General features: G+C 43.7%; 1 protein-coding gene across 3 annotated transcripts in view; it reads left to right on the forward strand.

Annotated features, from left to right (window-relative positions):
• Nucleotides 1-19,984, forward strand: part of MYH10 (myosin heavy chain 10) — a 108,089-nt gene that overhangs the window by 31,689 nt on the left and 56,416 nt on the right. For all 3 annotated transcript variants that reach the window (XM_064467311.1, XM_064467313.1, XM_064467312.1), the window contains exon 4: nt 7,530-7,557. In XM_064467311.1, the coding sequence (XP_064323381.1) occupies nt 7,530-7,557 (28 nt within the window). The remainder of the gene's footprint in view (nt 1-7,529; nt 7,558-19,984) is intronic.

A 19,984-nucleotide genomic window follows, 5' to 3' on the forward strand; every position in this document is an offset into this window, starting at 1 on the left:
TTTTCTTGGAAAGACAATTACTCCCATTTGAGAAGTATCAGAGCAGTTGCCTTCTTCCACCCAGCAGAAACATCAACTGTTTTGGTTATGCTGGCTATGGAAATGAGGCTGGCATTTTATGACTGCTGAATAGGTATGTCATGCTCTGGAGAAATAAAAGAAAGGCTATGTCAAAATGAAGGATCCGCACAAGTCTTGTGCTTGGTTTTTAGGAAGGACAACCCTTGATATACCTGCAAATAAGAACCGTTTCCCCCTCCGTGATCTCCTGCTGGTTGATGGCTGGATGTGCAGTAGCCCATAGCTTTTTTCAGTCTGACTCAGGATGGCGGGTTAATACTCACATACCTCCATTTCCACTGTTGTTCTAGAATTAACCTTTTTACCATGGCACACTTATTTCATGTTCTTACCTAAAGGCTGAATGCAAAAGTGAAAGTGCGTATAGGAAGGGTGGGGGGATTGCAAGGCAGTTAATGGTTGTATGAAAGTTACTGTTCGACAAGAATTGTAGTTGTTGTCGAAGTAATCAGAAATAGCTTAAATCTGAAAGCAAGTAATACATCTGTGGAATTGTTTTCATTGTGTATTTGTGTTTAGCTTAAAAAAGGCTTTCTAGCTGAGCAGTTCACTGTGCGGGATAGCTCCGAATAGCTTCTTCCATTCAGAGTCAAACCATGAGGTATAACGGCAGATCTGGGCTTTTGCAATACTTAAAATCTCAATATAGTAAAGGGCAATGGGAGCAAAGACAGTTGGAGAGGGTGGGCGTCCGTTCACTTGTAACCTCTGTTCTGTGATAAAACTTCTGTCCTTCCAATGCTCCTGCCTTTCACTTTCAGTAGGAAACTTGGAGACAGATTTTTCCTTTTCTGTTTGACTATCTTGTATCAATTTATGAATGACTATAGTGTGACCAAAGCAGAACTACGTCATGCTTTTAAGAAAAGCTGCTTTGTTAAAATACAGTAATTCTTTTGTAGACAGACTCTCTAGCTTTGAGCTACAACTTCTCAGAGCATCCTGCCTGAACCAATTACCCAACAAATGTGTTTAATGTACATCTGGAACCTTCCCGAGTTAACAGGGGGTTTGTTAGGTCTAGTTTGTTAGTTAGGAGGGGAAAAAATCCTTCCATAGTTTGGAGAGAGAAGGGCTGTGGAGTAAAACGTTTTGTATTCTGACAGTCAAAGCTCCATGCACTTCATTATATATACATAGTAAGGTAAACCTCAGGATCTATTCTTACTGGATTTTCAAACATTAAAACATGGCAACACTTTTGCAGCTGAGCAGCAGGTTTGTTTGAGGAGCTGCCAGCTGCTGTCCCCAGAGCACGTTCCTCTGGGGGAAACGAGCAAAATAGGTTTAAGAGAGTGTAGGGGAAAAAAAGGCTTTCAGAGCCGTAATTCTTCTGGTCCTTCTTGTATTCTGGTAATTCTCCTTGGCCTCTCTTCAAAGTGTCTGTGCCGTTCAGTGCTGTATGACTGGGTTTCCCTAACGTGGCTGCTGCTTCTTGCATCAGTAAGACATCTTTCAGTTCTGCGGTAGTAGGTGTTAAATGCAGCAGCTGACTCTAGCCTTGAGGTGTGAGGGTCAGGCTTCCTTTGCATGGAAGCAAAAGGAGGAGGAGAGCAAGGGTGAAAGAAATGCTTCGATGCCTGATACTTCCAGATGCTAAATATAAAGCTTGATACAGCGTAAGCCGATCTAACGATTAGCCACTGCCAAAAGAGTAAGACCCACTCTTGTTGTTCGTTGATCCATCTCCCTTTTGCTGGCTACTTTTTTTTTCTTTCCCCTTTTATATATTTTGATAGAATTAGTTTTCTGCTAGTGACTCCCTGATCGGCTCCTGGTAGGTGGAGGTGGCTCAAGGGAGGCAGGGTGAATGTATGCTGGGGGTGGAGGAGGTGGCACCTGCTGGCAGCAGCAACCTGGCTGGGAACGGTCTGCATCTCACCTGAGCCGGGGAGGGGGCGTCTGAGGTAGCTTTAGGGTGGCCAGAGCGTGGGTGGCTGGTACAGGAGGTGGTCCTCTCGCGTTCGTACACTAATTCCAGCATTCGCCTGGCTGTGTTACAAACTGGATCAGGGAGCTGATCTGGTTGAAAACGAAATTTTGTTAGTTCTATCAGCTACTCGAGCTAGCATCACGTGCATCTGCATAGTCGGCTGCTGGTTCAAAGGCAGGAGTGGGATGGTGAAACTGGGCAGCTCAAGTTGAATTACAGCAGTGGGGAACTTCAGCCTAAGGCTAGTGTCAGGTTGTGTTGCCTTTGTGCTTCCAAATTCTTCCATTCAAAAGGATGTACTAGTCTACAGAAAGCTTATTTTATAAGCAGAAAACAAAAATTTGTTTTTGTTCATAGACTATGCATCATTTGGAAACTTTGTTTTTAAATTAGGAATATCATAGCAACCCTTCTCTGTGCTACTTGAATGTCACAGTCCTCAGTGTAGTTTGAAGGCCTTGAGATACATTTAAATCCAAGCTGTGTATCTCTAAAGTGAAGTGATAGATTCCAGTGGGACTTTTGGATTGGTTTAAAACCAAAGGGTTGGTCTTATGATGTAGCTTGAACTGAGAGCTTGGTCCTCTTATTTTGCTTCCTCCTACCACATACTTGTCCTCATGTTCATCTGACTGAGTTAAATTGACTTACTGAGCGCCTTTGATTAGTGAGCTGCTTTAACCTATGATCAGACAAGCACGAGAGTCTGCTCGGAGGACAGAAACTGCTGCTGGTACAGCAGAAATGTGCTAGACGTTTCCCTAAGAGACTGGAAGTTGTTAGTTTGGCTCAGCCTTACAATGAAACTGTATGGGGTTATATGGGAGTAACTTGAAAGATATTTATGCTGATAGCAAAAGTTGTGATCTAAGTTGTCTTAGTGGTGCTTTCCCCCCTAAATTGTCTACTTTTGTGCTCAAAATGTAATGAACCTGTTGTGACTCTGTCCAGAGTATCGACCATTCCAGACTAACACACCCTCTCACCCTTTGTGTGGCGTAGCAGAGGCAACTAATGTCAAATTTTCTAATGCTATTCATCAGAGTAATCTATCTGTATTTCCTATTTCAGTTGCTCTATAAGTTGGAGATGAGGATTGTCCACTATCTTGTTCTGCTTTTCACTGCTGCAATTTGCTTATAAATCCCAAGGGATTTTGCTGAATTGGGCTAATCTTTATATATTCCTACAAATCTGTTTCCTAGTGACGTTATCTCATGAAGGCTTTGCTAGAGAGATGTTTTTGGTCTGTTTTTAAGAATCACAAGACCCATGTAGAAATTTCAGTGTTTTCCAAATACTCTTAGGTTTCCATGAGCAACCACCACAGAGCACTGGCTTTAATAAAAAATTACAACTAAAACTTCTGCAAAGGATGGCAGATTATTTTTAAGGCTTAGGCATGTTCTCTGTCATAAAGAAAAAAAAAATCTGTCTTGTGGGCTGCCTGCTGCCCTTCAGGTTGGAGCTGGGTCACAGAGAATCACACAGGGATTTTTGGGAGTATTATTGAGGTGCATGTCCAAGGATGAGAAGTTTAGTGTTTCTTTCCTGCCCCAGATAACCAGTCTGGCAAAAGTGCTGGATAAGGGCTCAGTTCTTTCAGAAGGCAGGCTCACAGGTATGTAGTTAGTGCTCTAAGGAGCCTTTAGGAAGGGGTCAAGACTGCAGATAAATTGTGTTATGCGGGGAAGAGAAAAATCAAAATAATTAAGCCATAAATAACTTCTGTATCAGTACTTTTGTCAGAATCTGTTTCAGAATGAGTCTGGAGAGGTCAGCTCTTTTTCTTGGGCCAAAAGACATCTGGCATTGGACAGTGCACAAAGCAGTATCCTCAGCCTTCAAGCTGTAATTCTGTTAGTTGAGTGCGAGGTGCCGGAACAGGCAATTAGCACAAGTAAGTGATCAGAAGGCAGAACTCAAGGCTTGTGTTGTCTTACTGCCACTTTCCTGGTTTGTGAGGTTCAGAGCCCAGATGGGCACAGAACGATGGACTTGGAGTAACATACTTGGGTACCTGATGACTTCTTCATAAGGTCTGTGTCAGTTTGGGCTCCTGGCCATAGAAGATAAAGAAAGCTCTGCTGCACTTGCTGGAGCTTCTGGCAGTGACAAATACGGCTGTCTGGACTTGTAGACTTTTTCTAGGACTAATTGGGTAAGAGAATTCATTTATACAGTGTCTTGCATGCTGTGGAACACTAGCTTAGCGTGGTAAATCGACAGGTAAAACATGTCATGATACAAAGCGTTGACAAATGCACATTGCCTTCAGATAAACTGATTTTTGATTTCAAGGCAAATGTTACCTGTGTTCTTCAGTTTATCACTTCTTAAAAACTTAAGAGCTATAGTTTAGAGGGGACTGTATTTTTTTGACGAAGTGGCCTAGTTACCGTGACAAAATTAGAGAGGAGTTATTCTTGGGAAGTGAGAAAGGGGGAAATCCAGTTGTCACTTCAGAAAATGTCTCAATAAATATTAGATCTAGGCACTCATGCTACCAACTTGGCATTCATTCAGCAATTTATTCTAAAAGAACAGATGATTTGTACTGTTCTATGTTCGCTGGTGTGCGGAGCTGCCCGTGAGGCGCACAGTCACTGTTAGCTACCCCGGGAACAGGTCAGGGTCAGAAGGTTGTGCTTTTTTCCAGTTTATGCTGACAACCGGGCATACAGTCCGTGCGCCTGCTGCAGTTCTGGGGTTTGTCTCCTGCTGGTACCAAGAAAGTTATTTCTGATAGGACTTGCAAGACCAGCTGCTGGATATTAAAACCAGAAGAACAAAAACTTTTTTAGAGTGTTCTCTTAATGTTTCTGTTGTCATCCTCCCACTGCTTTTGCGTGCTCTTGGCTTTTATTTCTTGGAGTCACAGGCTGTCCCCTTCCTTTTCTTGGTGTGTCCGTGCAGGCGTTGCTCCGCATCATACAGATGTAGGAAATGATCTGGTGCTGTCCCTGCAGCCTTGGCAGGAGTGGCACCAACTTTTTGAATCATATTTTCTTTTCCCACTTTTAATACTCTAATATTCTGCTCTCCTGCTACAATTGTTCTGCTCTGCTTGTTACCCTAGAGGCAGGATTTCTGGCGCTAACGTCTGCAGGACACAGATGGTCCCAGGGGTGCAGCATTTGGTTTGGGCTCCTGGTGAAGTGCAGCCCAATGCAGTTTGTCTGCCTGATGGGCAAGAGGATCGCTGGTATTTCTTACCAGTTTTGAACAAGCTAGTACAAGGACTTCAAAGTACAACCGTTTGCATGTGTTTAACATTTTTCAGTCAGAAAGCATGTAATTTTCTGTCACGCTTGGTGTTAAATTGTAGTCTAGGACTTGCCAGTCGTGCAGTCCACAAGCCTCTGGTTCAGCCAGCTGTGGCAATGCTCGGTAGCATCTGTCTCCTTTGAAAGACTTCATGGCTTCAAACTTTCTATTCATAAACTAATTGAAATAGCAATATTTTGTGGAGACCTGGCCTTTTTTAGCTGGTTTGCTTGCTTAGATGCATGTTGTCTGCATGAACACCCCTTTTGATCTGGGATAAATTGGAGCTGCTGTGTAGAAAGGGGACCTCGGGTCTCCCTTTCGCCAGTGCAGGTGTTTGTACAGCCGTGCAGTGTAGAAGGGCCCTGATACAGCTCAACACAAATCAGACCAAGAAGCAGTTTGTCAGGCAGCTTTTCTGCTCCCCCCTTGGCTGTGCTACACGGATGACATGAGCGCTGGCACAGCTGGAGGAAGGCGACAGGACACGATTGTCCGTTCAGCAGCAGCCTCTCTCTGTTTTGGCTGCGTACCCCAGTCGCCAGGTTCCCTGGCAGCCTGCGCTGATCTAAATCCAGGCGCCCGTCTCTGCCCGAGCGGCCGTCCTGCCTAGCTGTGCTGAAGCTTGTATTTCCGCCGCTGTGCGGCAAGCCTGCTCAGGGAGCTGGTGCGGCTCAACACGACCTGGCTTTGTGTCCGGGTTGTCCATCGGGCAGCGTGATGGGGGGAAACACAGCTCGCTGCTGGATTTTTAATTTCTTTTTCACATGTTACTTAGCTAAAGTTGAAATTCTGCTTCAATGCTAACTGTTATTCAACAGCACTATGAACTCTGCTCGTTACGTAGGTAGGATGACTGGTTTCACACCGTCAGCAAAACTCAGCAGTGACTTGCAACTCCGTTTAACAATAGCTTTTCTGGACCCATTTAGCAACAATGTGGAATATTGCTCCCATTATTCTGCTTATCAGAAATGCTAATAAGTGTATTGAGGTTGTATATACGGACATAGATCTGTTTCAGATCTGTTCAGCACGTGGGGAAGTTGCCTTGTAGCAACTGAAGCTGTCTGTTCATCCTGCAGGTGTTGAACTCTGTGTCCCAGAAGGAATAATGATCATCACAAGGCAATTGCTCCCTCTTCTGTGGTCCCTCAGAGCCTTGTGTTCAAGGAGAAGATGCAGAGAGTGGCAGGGAGTCTAACGTCTAACATGGAGTGCTGAGCTTTATGCTTGAACAAAATAAGGCTTGGTTTCATTTATTAAAATGTAATCCATTACAAACTACTGATCAGAAGAGAACCTGTCTGAGGTTCCAAGCTTGCAGGAGGTGATTGTGTTCTCTCGGAGCTAGTGACAGAGAGTTGAGGTGTAAAGCAAGGCCTTTGTGATGCAGATTTATGAAAAAGATGTTGAACTCGTTGAAAACCCTGGCTCAAACAGAGGGTGGAGAACACCTTTAACTGAAATGTTTTACTCTTTTGCAGGGATATTTGAATGTTTTGATTATATGATTTTTAATATAGAGTGTATGATGTTGAAATATATTCTGTAAAGATCCTGTAATTATGAACTACCTCTCGCAGGGTATAACTGACCTTCAGGCGTTCTTTTCAAAGGTGATGAGCGCGGCAGTGGGTGTCACAAGTGCTGAGCCACACCATATTGTGGAGTTCGGCTCTGTTCACTGTTCCCTGGATGTCTTTTTGACAAGTCTTTAATGAATAAGCTAAATTATGGAGGCAGTTTAGGGTCATGTGTTCATTTAAAAAAGGGAGCTGGGGGGAAGCTGTAGAGTAAAGCACTTCTTTGCTGGAGATGTTAGTGCTGTTTCCAAGTGTCTGGTCATCAGTATTGTGTACTTGAAACTTTTTTCCTCCTTGCTTAATACTTAAGATTTTAAATAATTTGATTAATCTGTGAAATGGTACATACAGAATAAAAGTTATTGGGGCAGCTTTGTCTGAAAGTATGGTTTAAAAGATTACTGTGGATTGCTATTAAATTTAACAAATTTTGGCTTTATTATATAAAATAGCAGAACTTTTAGGATTGTCTAAGCTGTTGTTTGAGAGGGGTGTGTGTGAACTAGGATGTTTAAAGGATATTATTAAAATTCCTTGAGAGTGTCCTTAGAATTCTTCAGCTGAAAAGCTGAATTTTTTAAAATATTAATTTAAAAGAAACTCTATTGCAAATTACCGGACAGTGTAAACAAACTATAACCCTGTTTGTTCTTGTTTTGCAGACCGTGAGGACCAATCAATTCTCTGCACGTAAGTGAACACTTTTCTCTTGGGCATTTTTGGAAATCTGTGTTGTGAAAGGGGTCTTTTGACTACTACAGCTGTACCAAACTTTGTCTTTAATCTTGACAGGCAGTGACTAATGCTTAAAGGTGTAGCATGAAGTGATATTTAATGTGGGGATATATTCTTTTAATACTGTAATTCACCTTACTGAAAGTTTTACGGGCGTGTGCCGTTTAAGAAATATAGTTTAAAAATGTCAGTCAAGAGATCTGAATCAGAAACAAAGCTTTAAAAAGTGTACATCTGTCTGAAATGCTGTGCTGTAACTACTCGGTGTGTAGCGCCCGAGGGGGACATGAATCAAAAGCTGGTCTAGAAACCCTGCTGAGCAACAGCTTAGCTTTGGATCTGCTTCAGACAGGAGAACTCTGAACAAGTTGACACTAAGGTTTCCTTTTGCTTCCTTTGTGTGTACCGGAGTTTGCCCCACCCAGGAGCAAACTTCTGGCTTCAGCTTAAATTTCTCTGGGGTCTGGAAATGCAACGGTGGGGTAGTCGGAAGGGTACAAATGTGCTTCCAGGCTTATGACGCTACTGAGGTGATCTATCTTTGGGCTGCGGTTAAAAGGGGTGATCCAGTTTCCTTTCCTCTCCCACACAGGCGGTGTGTTTCTGCAGCCTCTCATGCTAGCACTGGGGCTTGGCAGCCACCATAAACTAGTTCAGGGAGCGAAGCTGGCAGAAAACCGACCTTGCCACAAATGATGCTTTTCAGCAGTTTAGTTCTCTGGGCTTGCACTCTGTGGGCTCAGAGGAGAACTAGCCTCCAAGCAGGAGGTACGAACAAGCAGGAGGGGAACTGTCCCTGTTGGTGGGAGCGTGGGGGTTAGGATGGCTCATCTGTGGTGTGAAACCACACCTTGGATCCATTCTGAAACTGCTTGCAGTTGGCAGTCTTGGGTATAACTTAACATACTCAATTATCCGAGGGAGAGAGGGGAGATAGGGTAGCTTGCATGCCTCTGACTGGTTATGTGATCAGTTGACCATACTGTGTGCCAGTGCATATCAGCTGCATTGAGGCCATAGTTTGTGAGGATGCCTGCTTCTTGAAATAGCTCGATGGTTAGATTAATTGCTGGAAAGAGACCTGGGTTCAGTTTCCTTCCTTGCATGAAAGGATTCAACTCTTCATCTCTTGCTTCCTATGAAAGTGCCTTAACTATCAGATCCTCTCCAAGACCGAAGGTGGACCCTTTCAAGCCGTGCTCTTTTGAACTATGGGTACTATGAATATAAGATTCATGGGGCCCAAGGACACAGAAGCAAATACAGTTCTATAGCTGAGATAAAAGTTGATACGGTTAACACAGGCTTGTCTAGCTCTGGTTCCTACTCTTAGGTAGGACTCTTGTTTTCATGTGATGACTACCTCATGTGCAATGTACAAAACAGCCCTCAAAGCAGGGATGGGATCCCAGAGCTAAAAGAAATGCTTTGTTCTGGTGTGTTTGTGGATCCTTCGACAGTATGTGCTTGCCCCAGGTGAATTTTTTTGAAGTAGCTTCATGTTTTATGCCTATGCATGAACCTTACACTCCTTTACCTGGTCAGCCGAGACCACAAAGGTTGGAATGGCAGTGCTACAGGATTTAGTGAATGTCTGATCTGTTCTTTTGCAAATTGGAAAGCCTTTAAGCTCTCTTGCCTTCGATTTTGTTATTACCTCACCTGTAAGGTTACTGTAAGCTTTTGATCCTTCTGTACTGAATAGGCAATTGAACGGTGGTGTATATCCGGTACAGCACACTTCAGCAGGAAATGCCTGGACCTTGTGACAGCTCCACATCCTGGTTAGGCAGTTGACGAGCTGCTTTCCATAAATCCATTTCCAGACAGAATCTTTCTTCCAGGTGGTGAGGGGTGGGGAATGGACACACGTCCTTAGAGTCAGACCTCAGGTGAATGCGACCATCCACTACTGAAGTCTGGGGCTGCTCTGAGTGCAGTCCTAATGTTAAGACCCTCAGAGATGGCCCTCTGTTGGACATGTAGAATGTTTGGTGACAAATCTACTACTCCATGTAAAATTTCAAAGCCGGTGCTAAGAAGCAGTGAATAGCATACCTCTGAAGGATTTTAACACTGTCCTGAAATCATATCACAAAACTAAGTGTCGAAGTACCCTGACACTTGACAAGTTTTGCTACCTTTAATTCAGTGTCTTGGTTGTACCAGTGTTAAAGGCTACACTTAACAGAAGTGTGGTGGAGTCTTAATAAAGCTGAGTTTGAGCAACAGATTCCAGGCTCTATTGGCTGTCTTGCCTCTTTAACTTGTGTTTCTTCCTGAAGTACTTACATAGCAACATAAAGGAAAACCAGGTTAAACAGACCAATGTCCCTGAATGTGGTTTACAAGGAAATACAGATTTCCTTAGTAATGTGGACAAATCTGTGGCCTCAGAATTATGAAAGGTAAGGAGTCATGTCTCCAAACTGGGCTTACAGGACTGAAGACCATCCAGTCTAGGTCTTAAATTTTGAGAATATGAAGATACATGAGGTGATAGATGCTAGGATCCAAGGCGTTTCTGTTGCCTTGAAGTTGAACACCAAGGTTCCACTATAGCCTGGGAGACCTTATTAATGCTGTCTAATCATCAGCACCATTTAGATGCTGACCATAAAAAAGGCGAGTAGGGCTTACCAGACTGCTGTTCAGGTTAATAAACACTTCTCTTAGACTAGGTTTGTCTTGGGCTGTTTTTCAGCTCTGTGTCCAGTTCAGAGAGAAGTGCCATCAAACCCATTTGCACTCCCCAGTGTGTATCTTTTGAACAAATAAACTACAAGGGCAGCTGTCTGCTGTGGTACTGTCCCTAATGTGGTTTCCCCCATGGGCTTCATGGGACAGCTGTATTCTTTTGTCAGTTTTGTATTATTAACTCTACTTGACATCTGGCTGTATGGGATGTTAAATCCTCTTCATGAATAGGACAAGGCCATGGCAAACTCCCTTGTGTAGCAGGCTGAAAGGAAGTCTCATGTTTTGGTCAAGAGCGGCCTAGTGTCCAGGACTTCTATTGCATTGCTGATCCTGTGGTGAAAAGGTGACCTGTGTGTGTTTCCCTTCCATGCCACTGGTTTTACAGGTCTTAATCTAAGGCAGGACTAAATAAGGTGGAAGGAGCATCTTAACCGCACTGGAGGCAGTTTCAGAAAGTCCTTTGGCAGTTCATAAAAGGCTTGAGACATCTCCTCATCCCAAACTTGTCGTCTCAGGACCTGGATCATCTGATTGACCCTGATCTTTAGTAGAGCTGACAGTCCTCAGAATACTTTTTCTTCTTTCCAGTAGGAGTGTTTCAAGCTAGCTACCAAGAAAGAAAACATCCCTTGACTTGTGTGCTTAGATGAGTGGACAGTTGTGGTGTCCCTGTCATTTTCCTGTCTCCAACTCTCTTGACCGTAATTGTCCTTGTGTCCATCTGGAGATGAGTCTCTCCCATTGCTTGATGGTCTGTCTCGTTAACATCTTCACCTGTCTCTCCCTCCCTCTAGTTGATCAAGCTTCCTTGTTTTTTTTTGCCTTCCATAGCCTTTAGAGCAGGAGACCAGGTCAGCTCTTCAGTAATATTATCTGAATTTCCTCCATGGCTCAACCATGACCTCCTGGGTCTACTCAAATCCAAAAGGGAAGCATACCAGAGATGGAGAAGTGGAGGATTATCTGCCAAGAGCTACAAGGGCATTGCCAGAGTGTGCAGAGATGCAGTTAGAAAAGCAAAAGCCCAACTCGAATTGAAACTAGCTGTAGATGTGAAAAATAACACAAAGGTTTCTTCAGACATGTCAACCATAAGCAGAAAAAGAAGGAAAACATAGGCCCACCGTTAAACGGAAAAGGAGAGTCAATCACCAATGATGCTGAAAAGGCAGAGGTCCTCAACACCTTCTTCACCTCTGTCTTTACCAACACTGTTGGGTCCCAGGCTTTGGGAACAAAATTGCCGGTTGATCCAAACACCGACCCACCATCAGTGAAGGAAGACTTAGTATATGAATTGCTTGACCCCTACAAATCAATGGGCCCTGGCTATATCTACCCAAGGGTGTTGAGAGAGCTGGCTGACTTCATTGCAAGGCCACTCTCCATGATCTTCGAGAAATCATGGAGAATGGGGGATGTCCCAGAGGACTGGAGGAAGGCAAACGTTACCCCTATCTACCAGAAAGGCTTGAGGGAGGATCTGGGTAACTATAGGCCCATCAGCCTTACTTCAATCCCTGGGAAAGTTATGGAATGAATCCTCCTGAGGGCTATCACAAGTCAAATGAAGCATGTGATTTTGGGAAAAGCCAACATGGCTTCACTAAATGCAGGTCATGCTTGACAAACCTGGTGGCCTTCTATGACAAAGTGACTTGCCTGGTTGACATGGGGCAGGCAGTGGACATTGTCCACCTGGACTTCTCCAAGGCCTTTGGTATGCTTCCCTTCAGCCTCCTCCTGGAGAAATTAATGCGTTATGGCCTAGACAAGTGGTCTGTGCAGCGGGTGGGGAACTGGCTGACAGGCTGCACCCAAAGGGTGGTGGTAAATAGCTCCTTTTCCAAGTGATGACCTGTCACACGTGGAGGCCCCCAGGGATCTATATTGGGCCCAATGTTATTCAACATCTTTAAGTGATCTGGATAACAGGATGAAATGTAGCCTGATGAAGTTTGTGGATGACACCAAGTTGAGTGGGGAAGTAGCTACTCCAGAAGGGAGAGCTGCTCTGCAGGGAGATCTGGATAGGCTGGAGGAGTGGGCCAACAAGAAACTTAGGAAGTTCAACAAGGAGAAGTGTAAGGTCTTGCACCTGGGAAAACATAATCCAGGAGTGCAGCCCAGACTGGGATCCACCTGGCTGGAGAGCAGCTCTGTGGGAAGGGACCTGGGGGTCCTGGTGGGGGGAAGCTCAACATGAGCGAACAGTGGCTGCTGCGGCCAAGAAGGCCAACAGGATGCTGGGTTGCATCAAAAAGGGCATCGCCAGCAGAGAGAAAGAAGTCATCATCCCGCTCTACTCAGCGCTGGTCAGGCCACCCCTGGAGTGCTGTGTGCAGTTCTGGTCCCCGCTATACAAAAAGGATGTGGCCAGGCTGGAAGGGGCCCAGAGAAGGGCCACCAGGATGATCAGAGGACAGGGAAGCTGCCGTACGAGGATGGGCTGGGAGAGCTGGGTTTGTTCAGCCTTGAGAAAAGGAGGCTCAGAGGGGATCTCATCCCCACGTACCAACACTTAAGGGGCAGCTACAGAGAAGATGGAGACTCCCTTTTTACACGGAGTCCCATGGAGAGGACAAGGGCGATGGACACAAGTTGCTCTTGGGGAGATTCCGATTGGACACGAGAGGGAAATTTTTCACAGCGAGGACAGTCACCACTGGAATAATCTCCCCAGGGAAGGGGTTGGCTCGGCCACGTTGGGCACCTTCAAGAGTCGCCTGGACAGGGTGCTGGGCCGTCTTGTCTAGGCTGTGCTCTGCCTAGAAAGGTTGGGCTAGATGATCCCTGAGGTCCCTTCCAGCCTGGGATTCTGTGACACCTCACCAGCTCTCTGGATCCAGCCCCTTTTTTTTTTTTCCTCACAGCCAGGAGTGCTGCTCTCAAGGGCATACTTAAATGTAAGATTGGTGCTATCTCAAGCCTTTGGGTTTGGTTTCGGTTCTTCCTCTTCAAAAAATCCCTGCATTTTTTCCAGACGCCTTCCTTTGTTTAGTTCTAACTTAGTGAATGTCCAATCCATTCATACTTCCCTTGAAAAACCTTTAAACTCTCTTGTTCTCATTTTTGTCATTACCTTATCTGCAAGAGGACCTTAACCTTTTGATCCTTCTGGACTCAATAGACAACTGAATCCTGGTTTAGATCTGGTACACATGGTATTTTTCACCCTAGGCATGAAAGTGTGAGACTTAAATCTGGCATTGAGAGTGTTTCATTGTCTTCACTTGTCCAGATCTTTGGGAAATACCCATCTGTTTCCCCTGAAAGGACTGCAGTTACCTTCATGCAGTCACTACTCTGATAAACAGCTAGCTGTGTCCAGACACGTCATGAAACTGCTAAGGTGTTTAGTGTATTTTCAAACATAGTTAAACCACTTTTGTAGCTACAGTAAAGAATTTCTTATCTCAGATATCATGTAGACACTTGGAGATTTATTCATGCTTTGCCTCAGGAGTAACAGTGCCTAATGATCCAGGGTGGCTCAGCATTAGGCAGAGAGCAGTCATTGTTTGCGTGACAGGACAGTATGCAGGCAGTATACCTGTTGAGAGGGGGCATATGCAGGTGGAACTTCTTGAGGAATACAGTTTGAAAATTAACTTAATTTTTTTCCCCTCAAAGAGAACTGCTGAAGAATAACCTGTGTTGCATTGAAATGCTGCAGGTACAGGCATTCATCTAAACGCACTGCGTGGAGTGGGCTGCCCTGACGGGTGGCTCTCCAAGCATGCCTCCCATCACAGCTCATTATTCTGAAGGTAGGGGGATTACTTGGGTTTCCTGTCTCAGTTTTGTCACCTGCTGATGTCCCATGAGGAGTCTGGGGTCTGACATGCCCTAAAGATGAAGAGTTTTGCATTAACTGGTGATCTTACAGTTAGTAATGTTTTCTCAAAGTCAAACTTAACACCAGGAGAGGGAAAAAAAAAACCCAAACCCCTGCTGCGTTCTCTGGATGCTTGTGTCAGCAGAACATCTTGTCCTTCACCTAACATGGAAGCTGGTTCTCCAGGAGGGTATTACTCAGATTGCTAGCTGATGTGGCTGTCATTCAGTTCTCCAGTCCGGGCTTGATGGCACAGGTGACTTCCTACTCTTGCTGTAGGACAAGAGAGTTGTCTCCGAACATGAAGTGGTGTGCCGCCTTCCTCTCTCCTCATTGTTACCTTCTGTTCTCTTCCCTTTCTGCTCTCCATCTCTTAAGGAGCCAAATATAGACATTGCTGCAGAGACTTGTCTACAGGGCTTTATTCTTGAGTTAGTGGCATAGAATCTTACGTATATTTATGAACTGATTTCCTTTCTTGTCTTTATTTGTTTTACTGTGCTCCCTCCCGTTTCCCCCAATCACGTCTGTTCTTGTAAATTGGTTAGTACTTGAGCCCCAGGGACAGAGTTTGTAGGAGAAACTTTTTGATGAAGTTACTTGTATTAGAGAGACTTTTCTCAGAGCGAACCAAAAGTCATTTTCCCGTGTCCAGAAGGATCCTACCTGCTCCATGGTATAACCCTGACCTCCTCAGCTAGTAGTGATGTGATTTCTTATGTGCCCTTGGGTTTTTCACCAGCAACCTGAGTATATGCACAGGCACCTGTAGTTCCTGAATCCAATGGACAATTTATCAGACAGACATTGATGAAGGCCAGATTATTACCTGGTTAATGATGAGATGGGGGAGCTGAACAATAATGATGATAAATTCTTTTTAGCTTTGAAGTTGGGTGGTTAGTCTTGGGATGCTAACTACGAACAAATTGTTGGTAAGCCTGCTGGAGCTCTCCATTGCTTTGTATTTTAGTGCAGGTTTCAAATAAAAAGCAAAGTAGCAACCCCCAAACCCAGCACTTCTCTGGGAAGCTAGACTTAACTAACTTCCATCTAACCACTCCCCTTGGTTGGAGTGCAAATGATAATTTGTTCAGGATCTTCTGTCTGTATATGTAGTTTGCGGCAAAGAAAGGAAATTACATGTAGTTCTAGCAACTTCATGTTCCTGCTAGCTTCTGAGCACATTATCAGCCTGTATTAACCCAGCATCTGTAAGAAATCAGTTACAGAAGAGTGGTACTAACTTTGCAATTTGCTCATACCTCACTGTACGTTTTTTCACTTCTGTAAGATGTGAAGTTGTAATAAACAGCTTTGCAGGCTTTTTTTTTTTTTTCCTTGGAGAAGCTGCAGCTGCTGACATTCTGCAAAGTTTTGTTGTTTCTCTTTGATTATTGCTGTCTCTCAATGTTAAATGGGCATGCCACGCTGTTGGAGGCTGATGACCAAGATGAAGAATTTCTGTTGTGGTAAACTGGGAATCAGAAATATGCAAACCTCTCCTGGCTTTGCCTTTAGCTGCAAGGCGACTTTTGGAAAGTCAACTATGAAAATGTGCTGCACTGCACTTTTTTTTTTAAGCTAGTATGTTCTAAATTGGAGAATCTTACCACAAGCTTATGGTATTCTTAAAACTGAGGCTGGGCTTGATAAACAGTCATTTAGCAGATGTTTGCACCCGTAGAAGGATATCTAATCTGAACTGGCTTCAGTAGGAGTGGCGGGGAGCGGAGGGAATAGAGGCTGCTTATTAAAGGACAACAGGAGCAAATACCAAGCATTTTTGTATACAACCTCTGGCTACAGTCCAGCTTGTAACATTCCCTAGACAACTGGTGTTGAGATGATGTGAGGCATCTAGAGAGAAACGAAAGAGCTATAAAGCAGCCTTGTAAATAGGAAAGCCAATTAGTGACTCTTCTGCGCTAGTTCAAACTATCAGTTATACTTCTTTGTTTCAGAAAATTAGCCAAGTGATTAAGATGTCCTTTTAATTACAGGTCTTGACTTAAATATCTGTTAATTTGTAACTGGCAGAAGATCTGCTCAGTTGTCTGAGAATGTGTCTCTTCTGTTCTTTGCAACTGCTGTTGTGAGAAGGACAAAAGACCATTGTTGGGGCTCTTACTTACGCAGTTACTTTCTCCTACAAACAATTGAAGCACATACTTTCATATTTTGGCGCCTTAAGTAAGTGGCTGCTTTGTATGAAACGAGGAGTTGCTGGCCACGGGACCTGTGAGCAGCAGGTCGGGACTGCTGTGTCTGGTGAAATCGGGCACTGAGGAGAACTTGCCCAGGTGCCAAGGTGGTGGTGCCACTTCTCCTTTGCAGAAGGACGTTCTGCTCCCAGATGATCTTCTCATCCCAGGCCTTGCTGCTGATCAGGAATGATAGAAATAGACTGAAACTCCCAGGGCAGGGGAAAGATTCGAGTGATCCAGGCTACTAGCGTGGAAAATACAGGCTTGTTTGGTTAGTTTTTCAGTAATCCAAACCACAGATGATCTGTAATGGGATAGATGACACTAACTGCATCTGACTGTCCTAATGTAGTCCAGATACTTATCTTTACAAATATTGTTAGTTTGCACTAGCGGCTTTGTGCACAGGTAGCAAGATCAAAAAAGGCTGTCTTTGAATTTAAAAACTTCCTTTGAACATGTTTTTGTGTCCTCTGTCTTACGTGACTCATAGCACTGTACTCCGCATGTCCTGCGTAGCCCCTGATCTGCTACTGAAATTAATGGCTAGCTGGGTGGTGGTGGAAGGGTGCCAGTCCCTGCAGCAGGACATCAGTAAGCAGCTTCTAAACTAATTTGACTTCCCTAAAATCCAGAAACTCCTTTGCCGGTTCAGGAGGAGGTGGTGTTGCCTTGTCCTGCCATATACTGAATGCTCTAAGTATTGCAAGATGACGCGTAGATGCTTCAAACCTGCTTGACAATAGGAAAAACAACTGCTTCACTACTGTTTTCCCTTAGAACAGTGTTTCCCTTTAGAACAGGTCTTTCCCAGACAGGTATTTGTCCTGTTCATAGAATAACTGCCATTATAAGTGGGCTCTATGGGAAGAGCACACCGCTCTCCTGGAGGTCAGGTGACTGTCTTCTGTCTTCCATTTCTGGTTGTTGCCTCTTTGCTTTGTGACCTGTGAGTCGTCTCCCGCTATGTTTGTTTTACCTGTTTTCTAGATGGCAATCCATTCAGCAAGATTTGGGCCCAAGTTGCTCAGGGTAAAAATGCAGCTGGTTGAGAAGTCAGTCACTAAGTTTTGCTAACCAAATTGTAGCTGAGATGAATTTGCCTGAAGAGTACTTTCCTTTATTGAAAATGACACTGTAGCATTACATGCAATGTATTTTAAACCATGTAAAAACCTTAATGTGCTCATGCTAGCTAAGCTTTTCCTATTTTAAATGTGCTTGAAGCTGCTTCAAAGCAGCAGCTTTGCTGCTCTAGGGAGGAGTGCTTTAACTCCAGATACTGCATAAACTTACCAGTGACAGATTTTCTTTGATCTCTCTCTGTAACACAGTTTCTACGGGAGAGATCCTTCAGTTAATTGATGGAATAACCTTATACCTCCCACTTGAGGCCATTGCTAACAATGGTTTGCTTACTTGGATGGACTTTTCGACATAGCCCCTGGCTTGAGCTGATAGAGCATTTCAATTCAGCCTCATAAGGTTTTGTTTCTACTAGAAGTGGAACTGAGACTGAAATAACGGAGGTAAAATTATGACCCCACTGAAGTCATTAGCAAAGCTGCTGTTGACTGAAGTACGGCTGGTGTCTCAGCCAAGGGTTTAAGTTGTTTAATTTATGGTAACATATTAATTGAGTTGTATTAAAACAAGGTTTTGAAAAAGTTAATCTTTAGCTTCGTGATACCATCTCCACTCCATAAATATTGTACATAGTGTTACTGAAAGTTTACCTTTTTTGGGCAGGTTGATAGAGGTAGAGGATTCTATTTTATTTTTATAATCTGTGTGCTTGCACTCCTGGGAAAGAACTAAAGTATGCAGATGTCACTCTTCCTATAAATGAAAAGGACTTTGTCCTAAATCTTCTAATTCTTTTATAGTATATGGCAGCAGAGCTATCTAACAGTGTATCCTGCAGGAAATATTTGGCATACTTGTAAGCTCCAGGGAGAGGAGAGCTAGGATGATAACATCCATTGGTGTTGCTTTTGAATGAGAACTTGCATAGAGACTTTCTGTAAGAAAACCTACTATTAGATCTAAAGGCTTTTGAGCGAAAGGAATGTATTGCGAGCTTTTGACCTTCCTGTGCTGTACAAAGCTTTACTGGTGTGTACGCCAGAAAAAGCTTGTTGATTAGCAGACTCTTCTAAAACTGTGTGCTGCCCCTTTAGAAAGTCGACATCTGGACTGTATTTATTGTACCACTTTCTCTTCACCGGGTGTGTCAGAGTAGATTTTCCTCCTTTAAAATTTAACAAACTTTGTTTCTGTAATTTGACAAAAAAGATTATTTATCTAGTTTTAAAGGCACGGCTAATAATGCGTTCCCAAGCTCTGATGACAATAAGAACAAATAGTATTGTTTTAGAATGTAAATATATATTTTTGCCATACTTATTTTCTTACTTCTCTTACCTGCTGGAATAGTTTTAGCATTAAGCATATTTTAATACACATCTAGAAACAGGCAAGACTGCTTTTATTATTGCTTATAGTCATGAATTATGTTAATGTAAACACTGCAGTAAGAGGGAAACTGGAAATAAAGACTTGGGAAGCAAGAATTGGCATCTGAGGCTTTTTTTTTCCCCTGCTTATCAGTCTTCACATTTGTCTTGTGTGTGGTGACTCTGGGATTTTTCATTAAGAGTCGAAGTGTGTTGTTCCACTTGTAGCAGTCCCAAAGTACACCCAGTTTCTGTGTTGCATATTGATGGTATCTTGGCAAAAAGGAAACCCAGTTATCCATTAGCTAATTCTCAGAGTGATTTTCCTTGTAACCAGCCCCTTAGGTAATGCTTCCCAAGCTTTTTCATGCAATGAGCAAAGCTAGCCTAGTCAACAAGTTTTAAGGGAACTACCCTCTCTGTCTCTGGAAAGTTTTGAGTGATTGAGTACAGTGATTTCTAATCTTTCATCTTCTGTATTATTTTCCAATGATGTTTGTCTTGTTGGGAGGAAGATGAAACAAAAATCATTTCAGACAGGTTGATGTAGTTGCTTTGGGGAAGCAGATGCCATCACTAAAATCGGGTGCCTTGGTTAACCCTCTAGTAGTGCAGACCACAGCGTGGCACGGGAGGCTGGGATAAACATCCCGCAGGCTGTCTGCAGAACCATTTTGCTCAGTGTTTTCAGTTAAAAGCTTTCTCCTGCAAAACCTAGGGGTGATACTGTCCTGTTGGGTCAGCCAGATGAGCTGTCTCCCCTGGAGCTCATACCTGGCTCTTGTAGGCTCCTCCGCTGTCATGAGTTAGCGAAGCGGCCGTGAGTGAGCTGCTTCAGTCCCCATTACTTCTTGCTCATGGATGGAGAAATGCACATACTCCCATCTCTTAGCAAGAGGCCACCTCTCTATTGCAGTTGCCCTGTGGGCTTTCCATGATGTAAGAGGATTGGAAGGTAAGAAGAAATGAGATTGTTTGAGTCCATTGTCTTTGAAAATCTGGAGTAATATCCTTTCTGTATATGCAAAGTTGAAATTTCAAGTGCTATATTGTCTCATTTTTGCAGATGTTAAGTGTACTGTGAGGATAGGGATGCTTCTAAGCTGCCTGTCTGATCAAGAAGTGCAGGTCTGAAGGTACTAAATACCTAAGTGAATGCAGCCTAGCTAATAAACTGGGGT

The sequence above is a fragment of the Phalacrocorax carbo genome, chromosome 16 (assembly GCF_963921805.1).
Source record: "Phalacrocorax carbo chromosome 16, bPhaCar2.1, whole genome shotgun sequence".
NCBI lineage: Eukaryota > Metazoa > Chordata > Aves > Suliformes > Phalacrocoracidae > Phalacrocorax > Phalacrocorax carbo.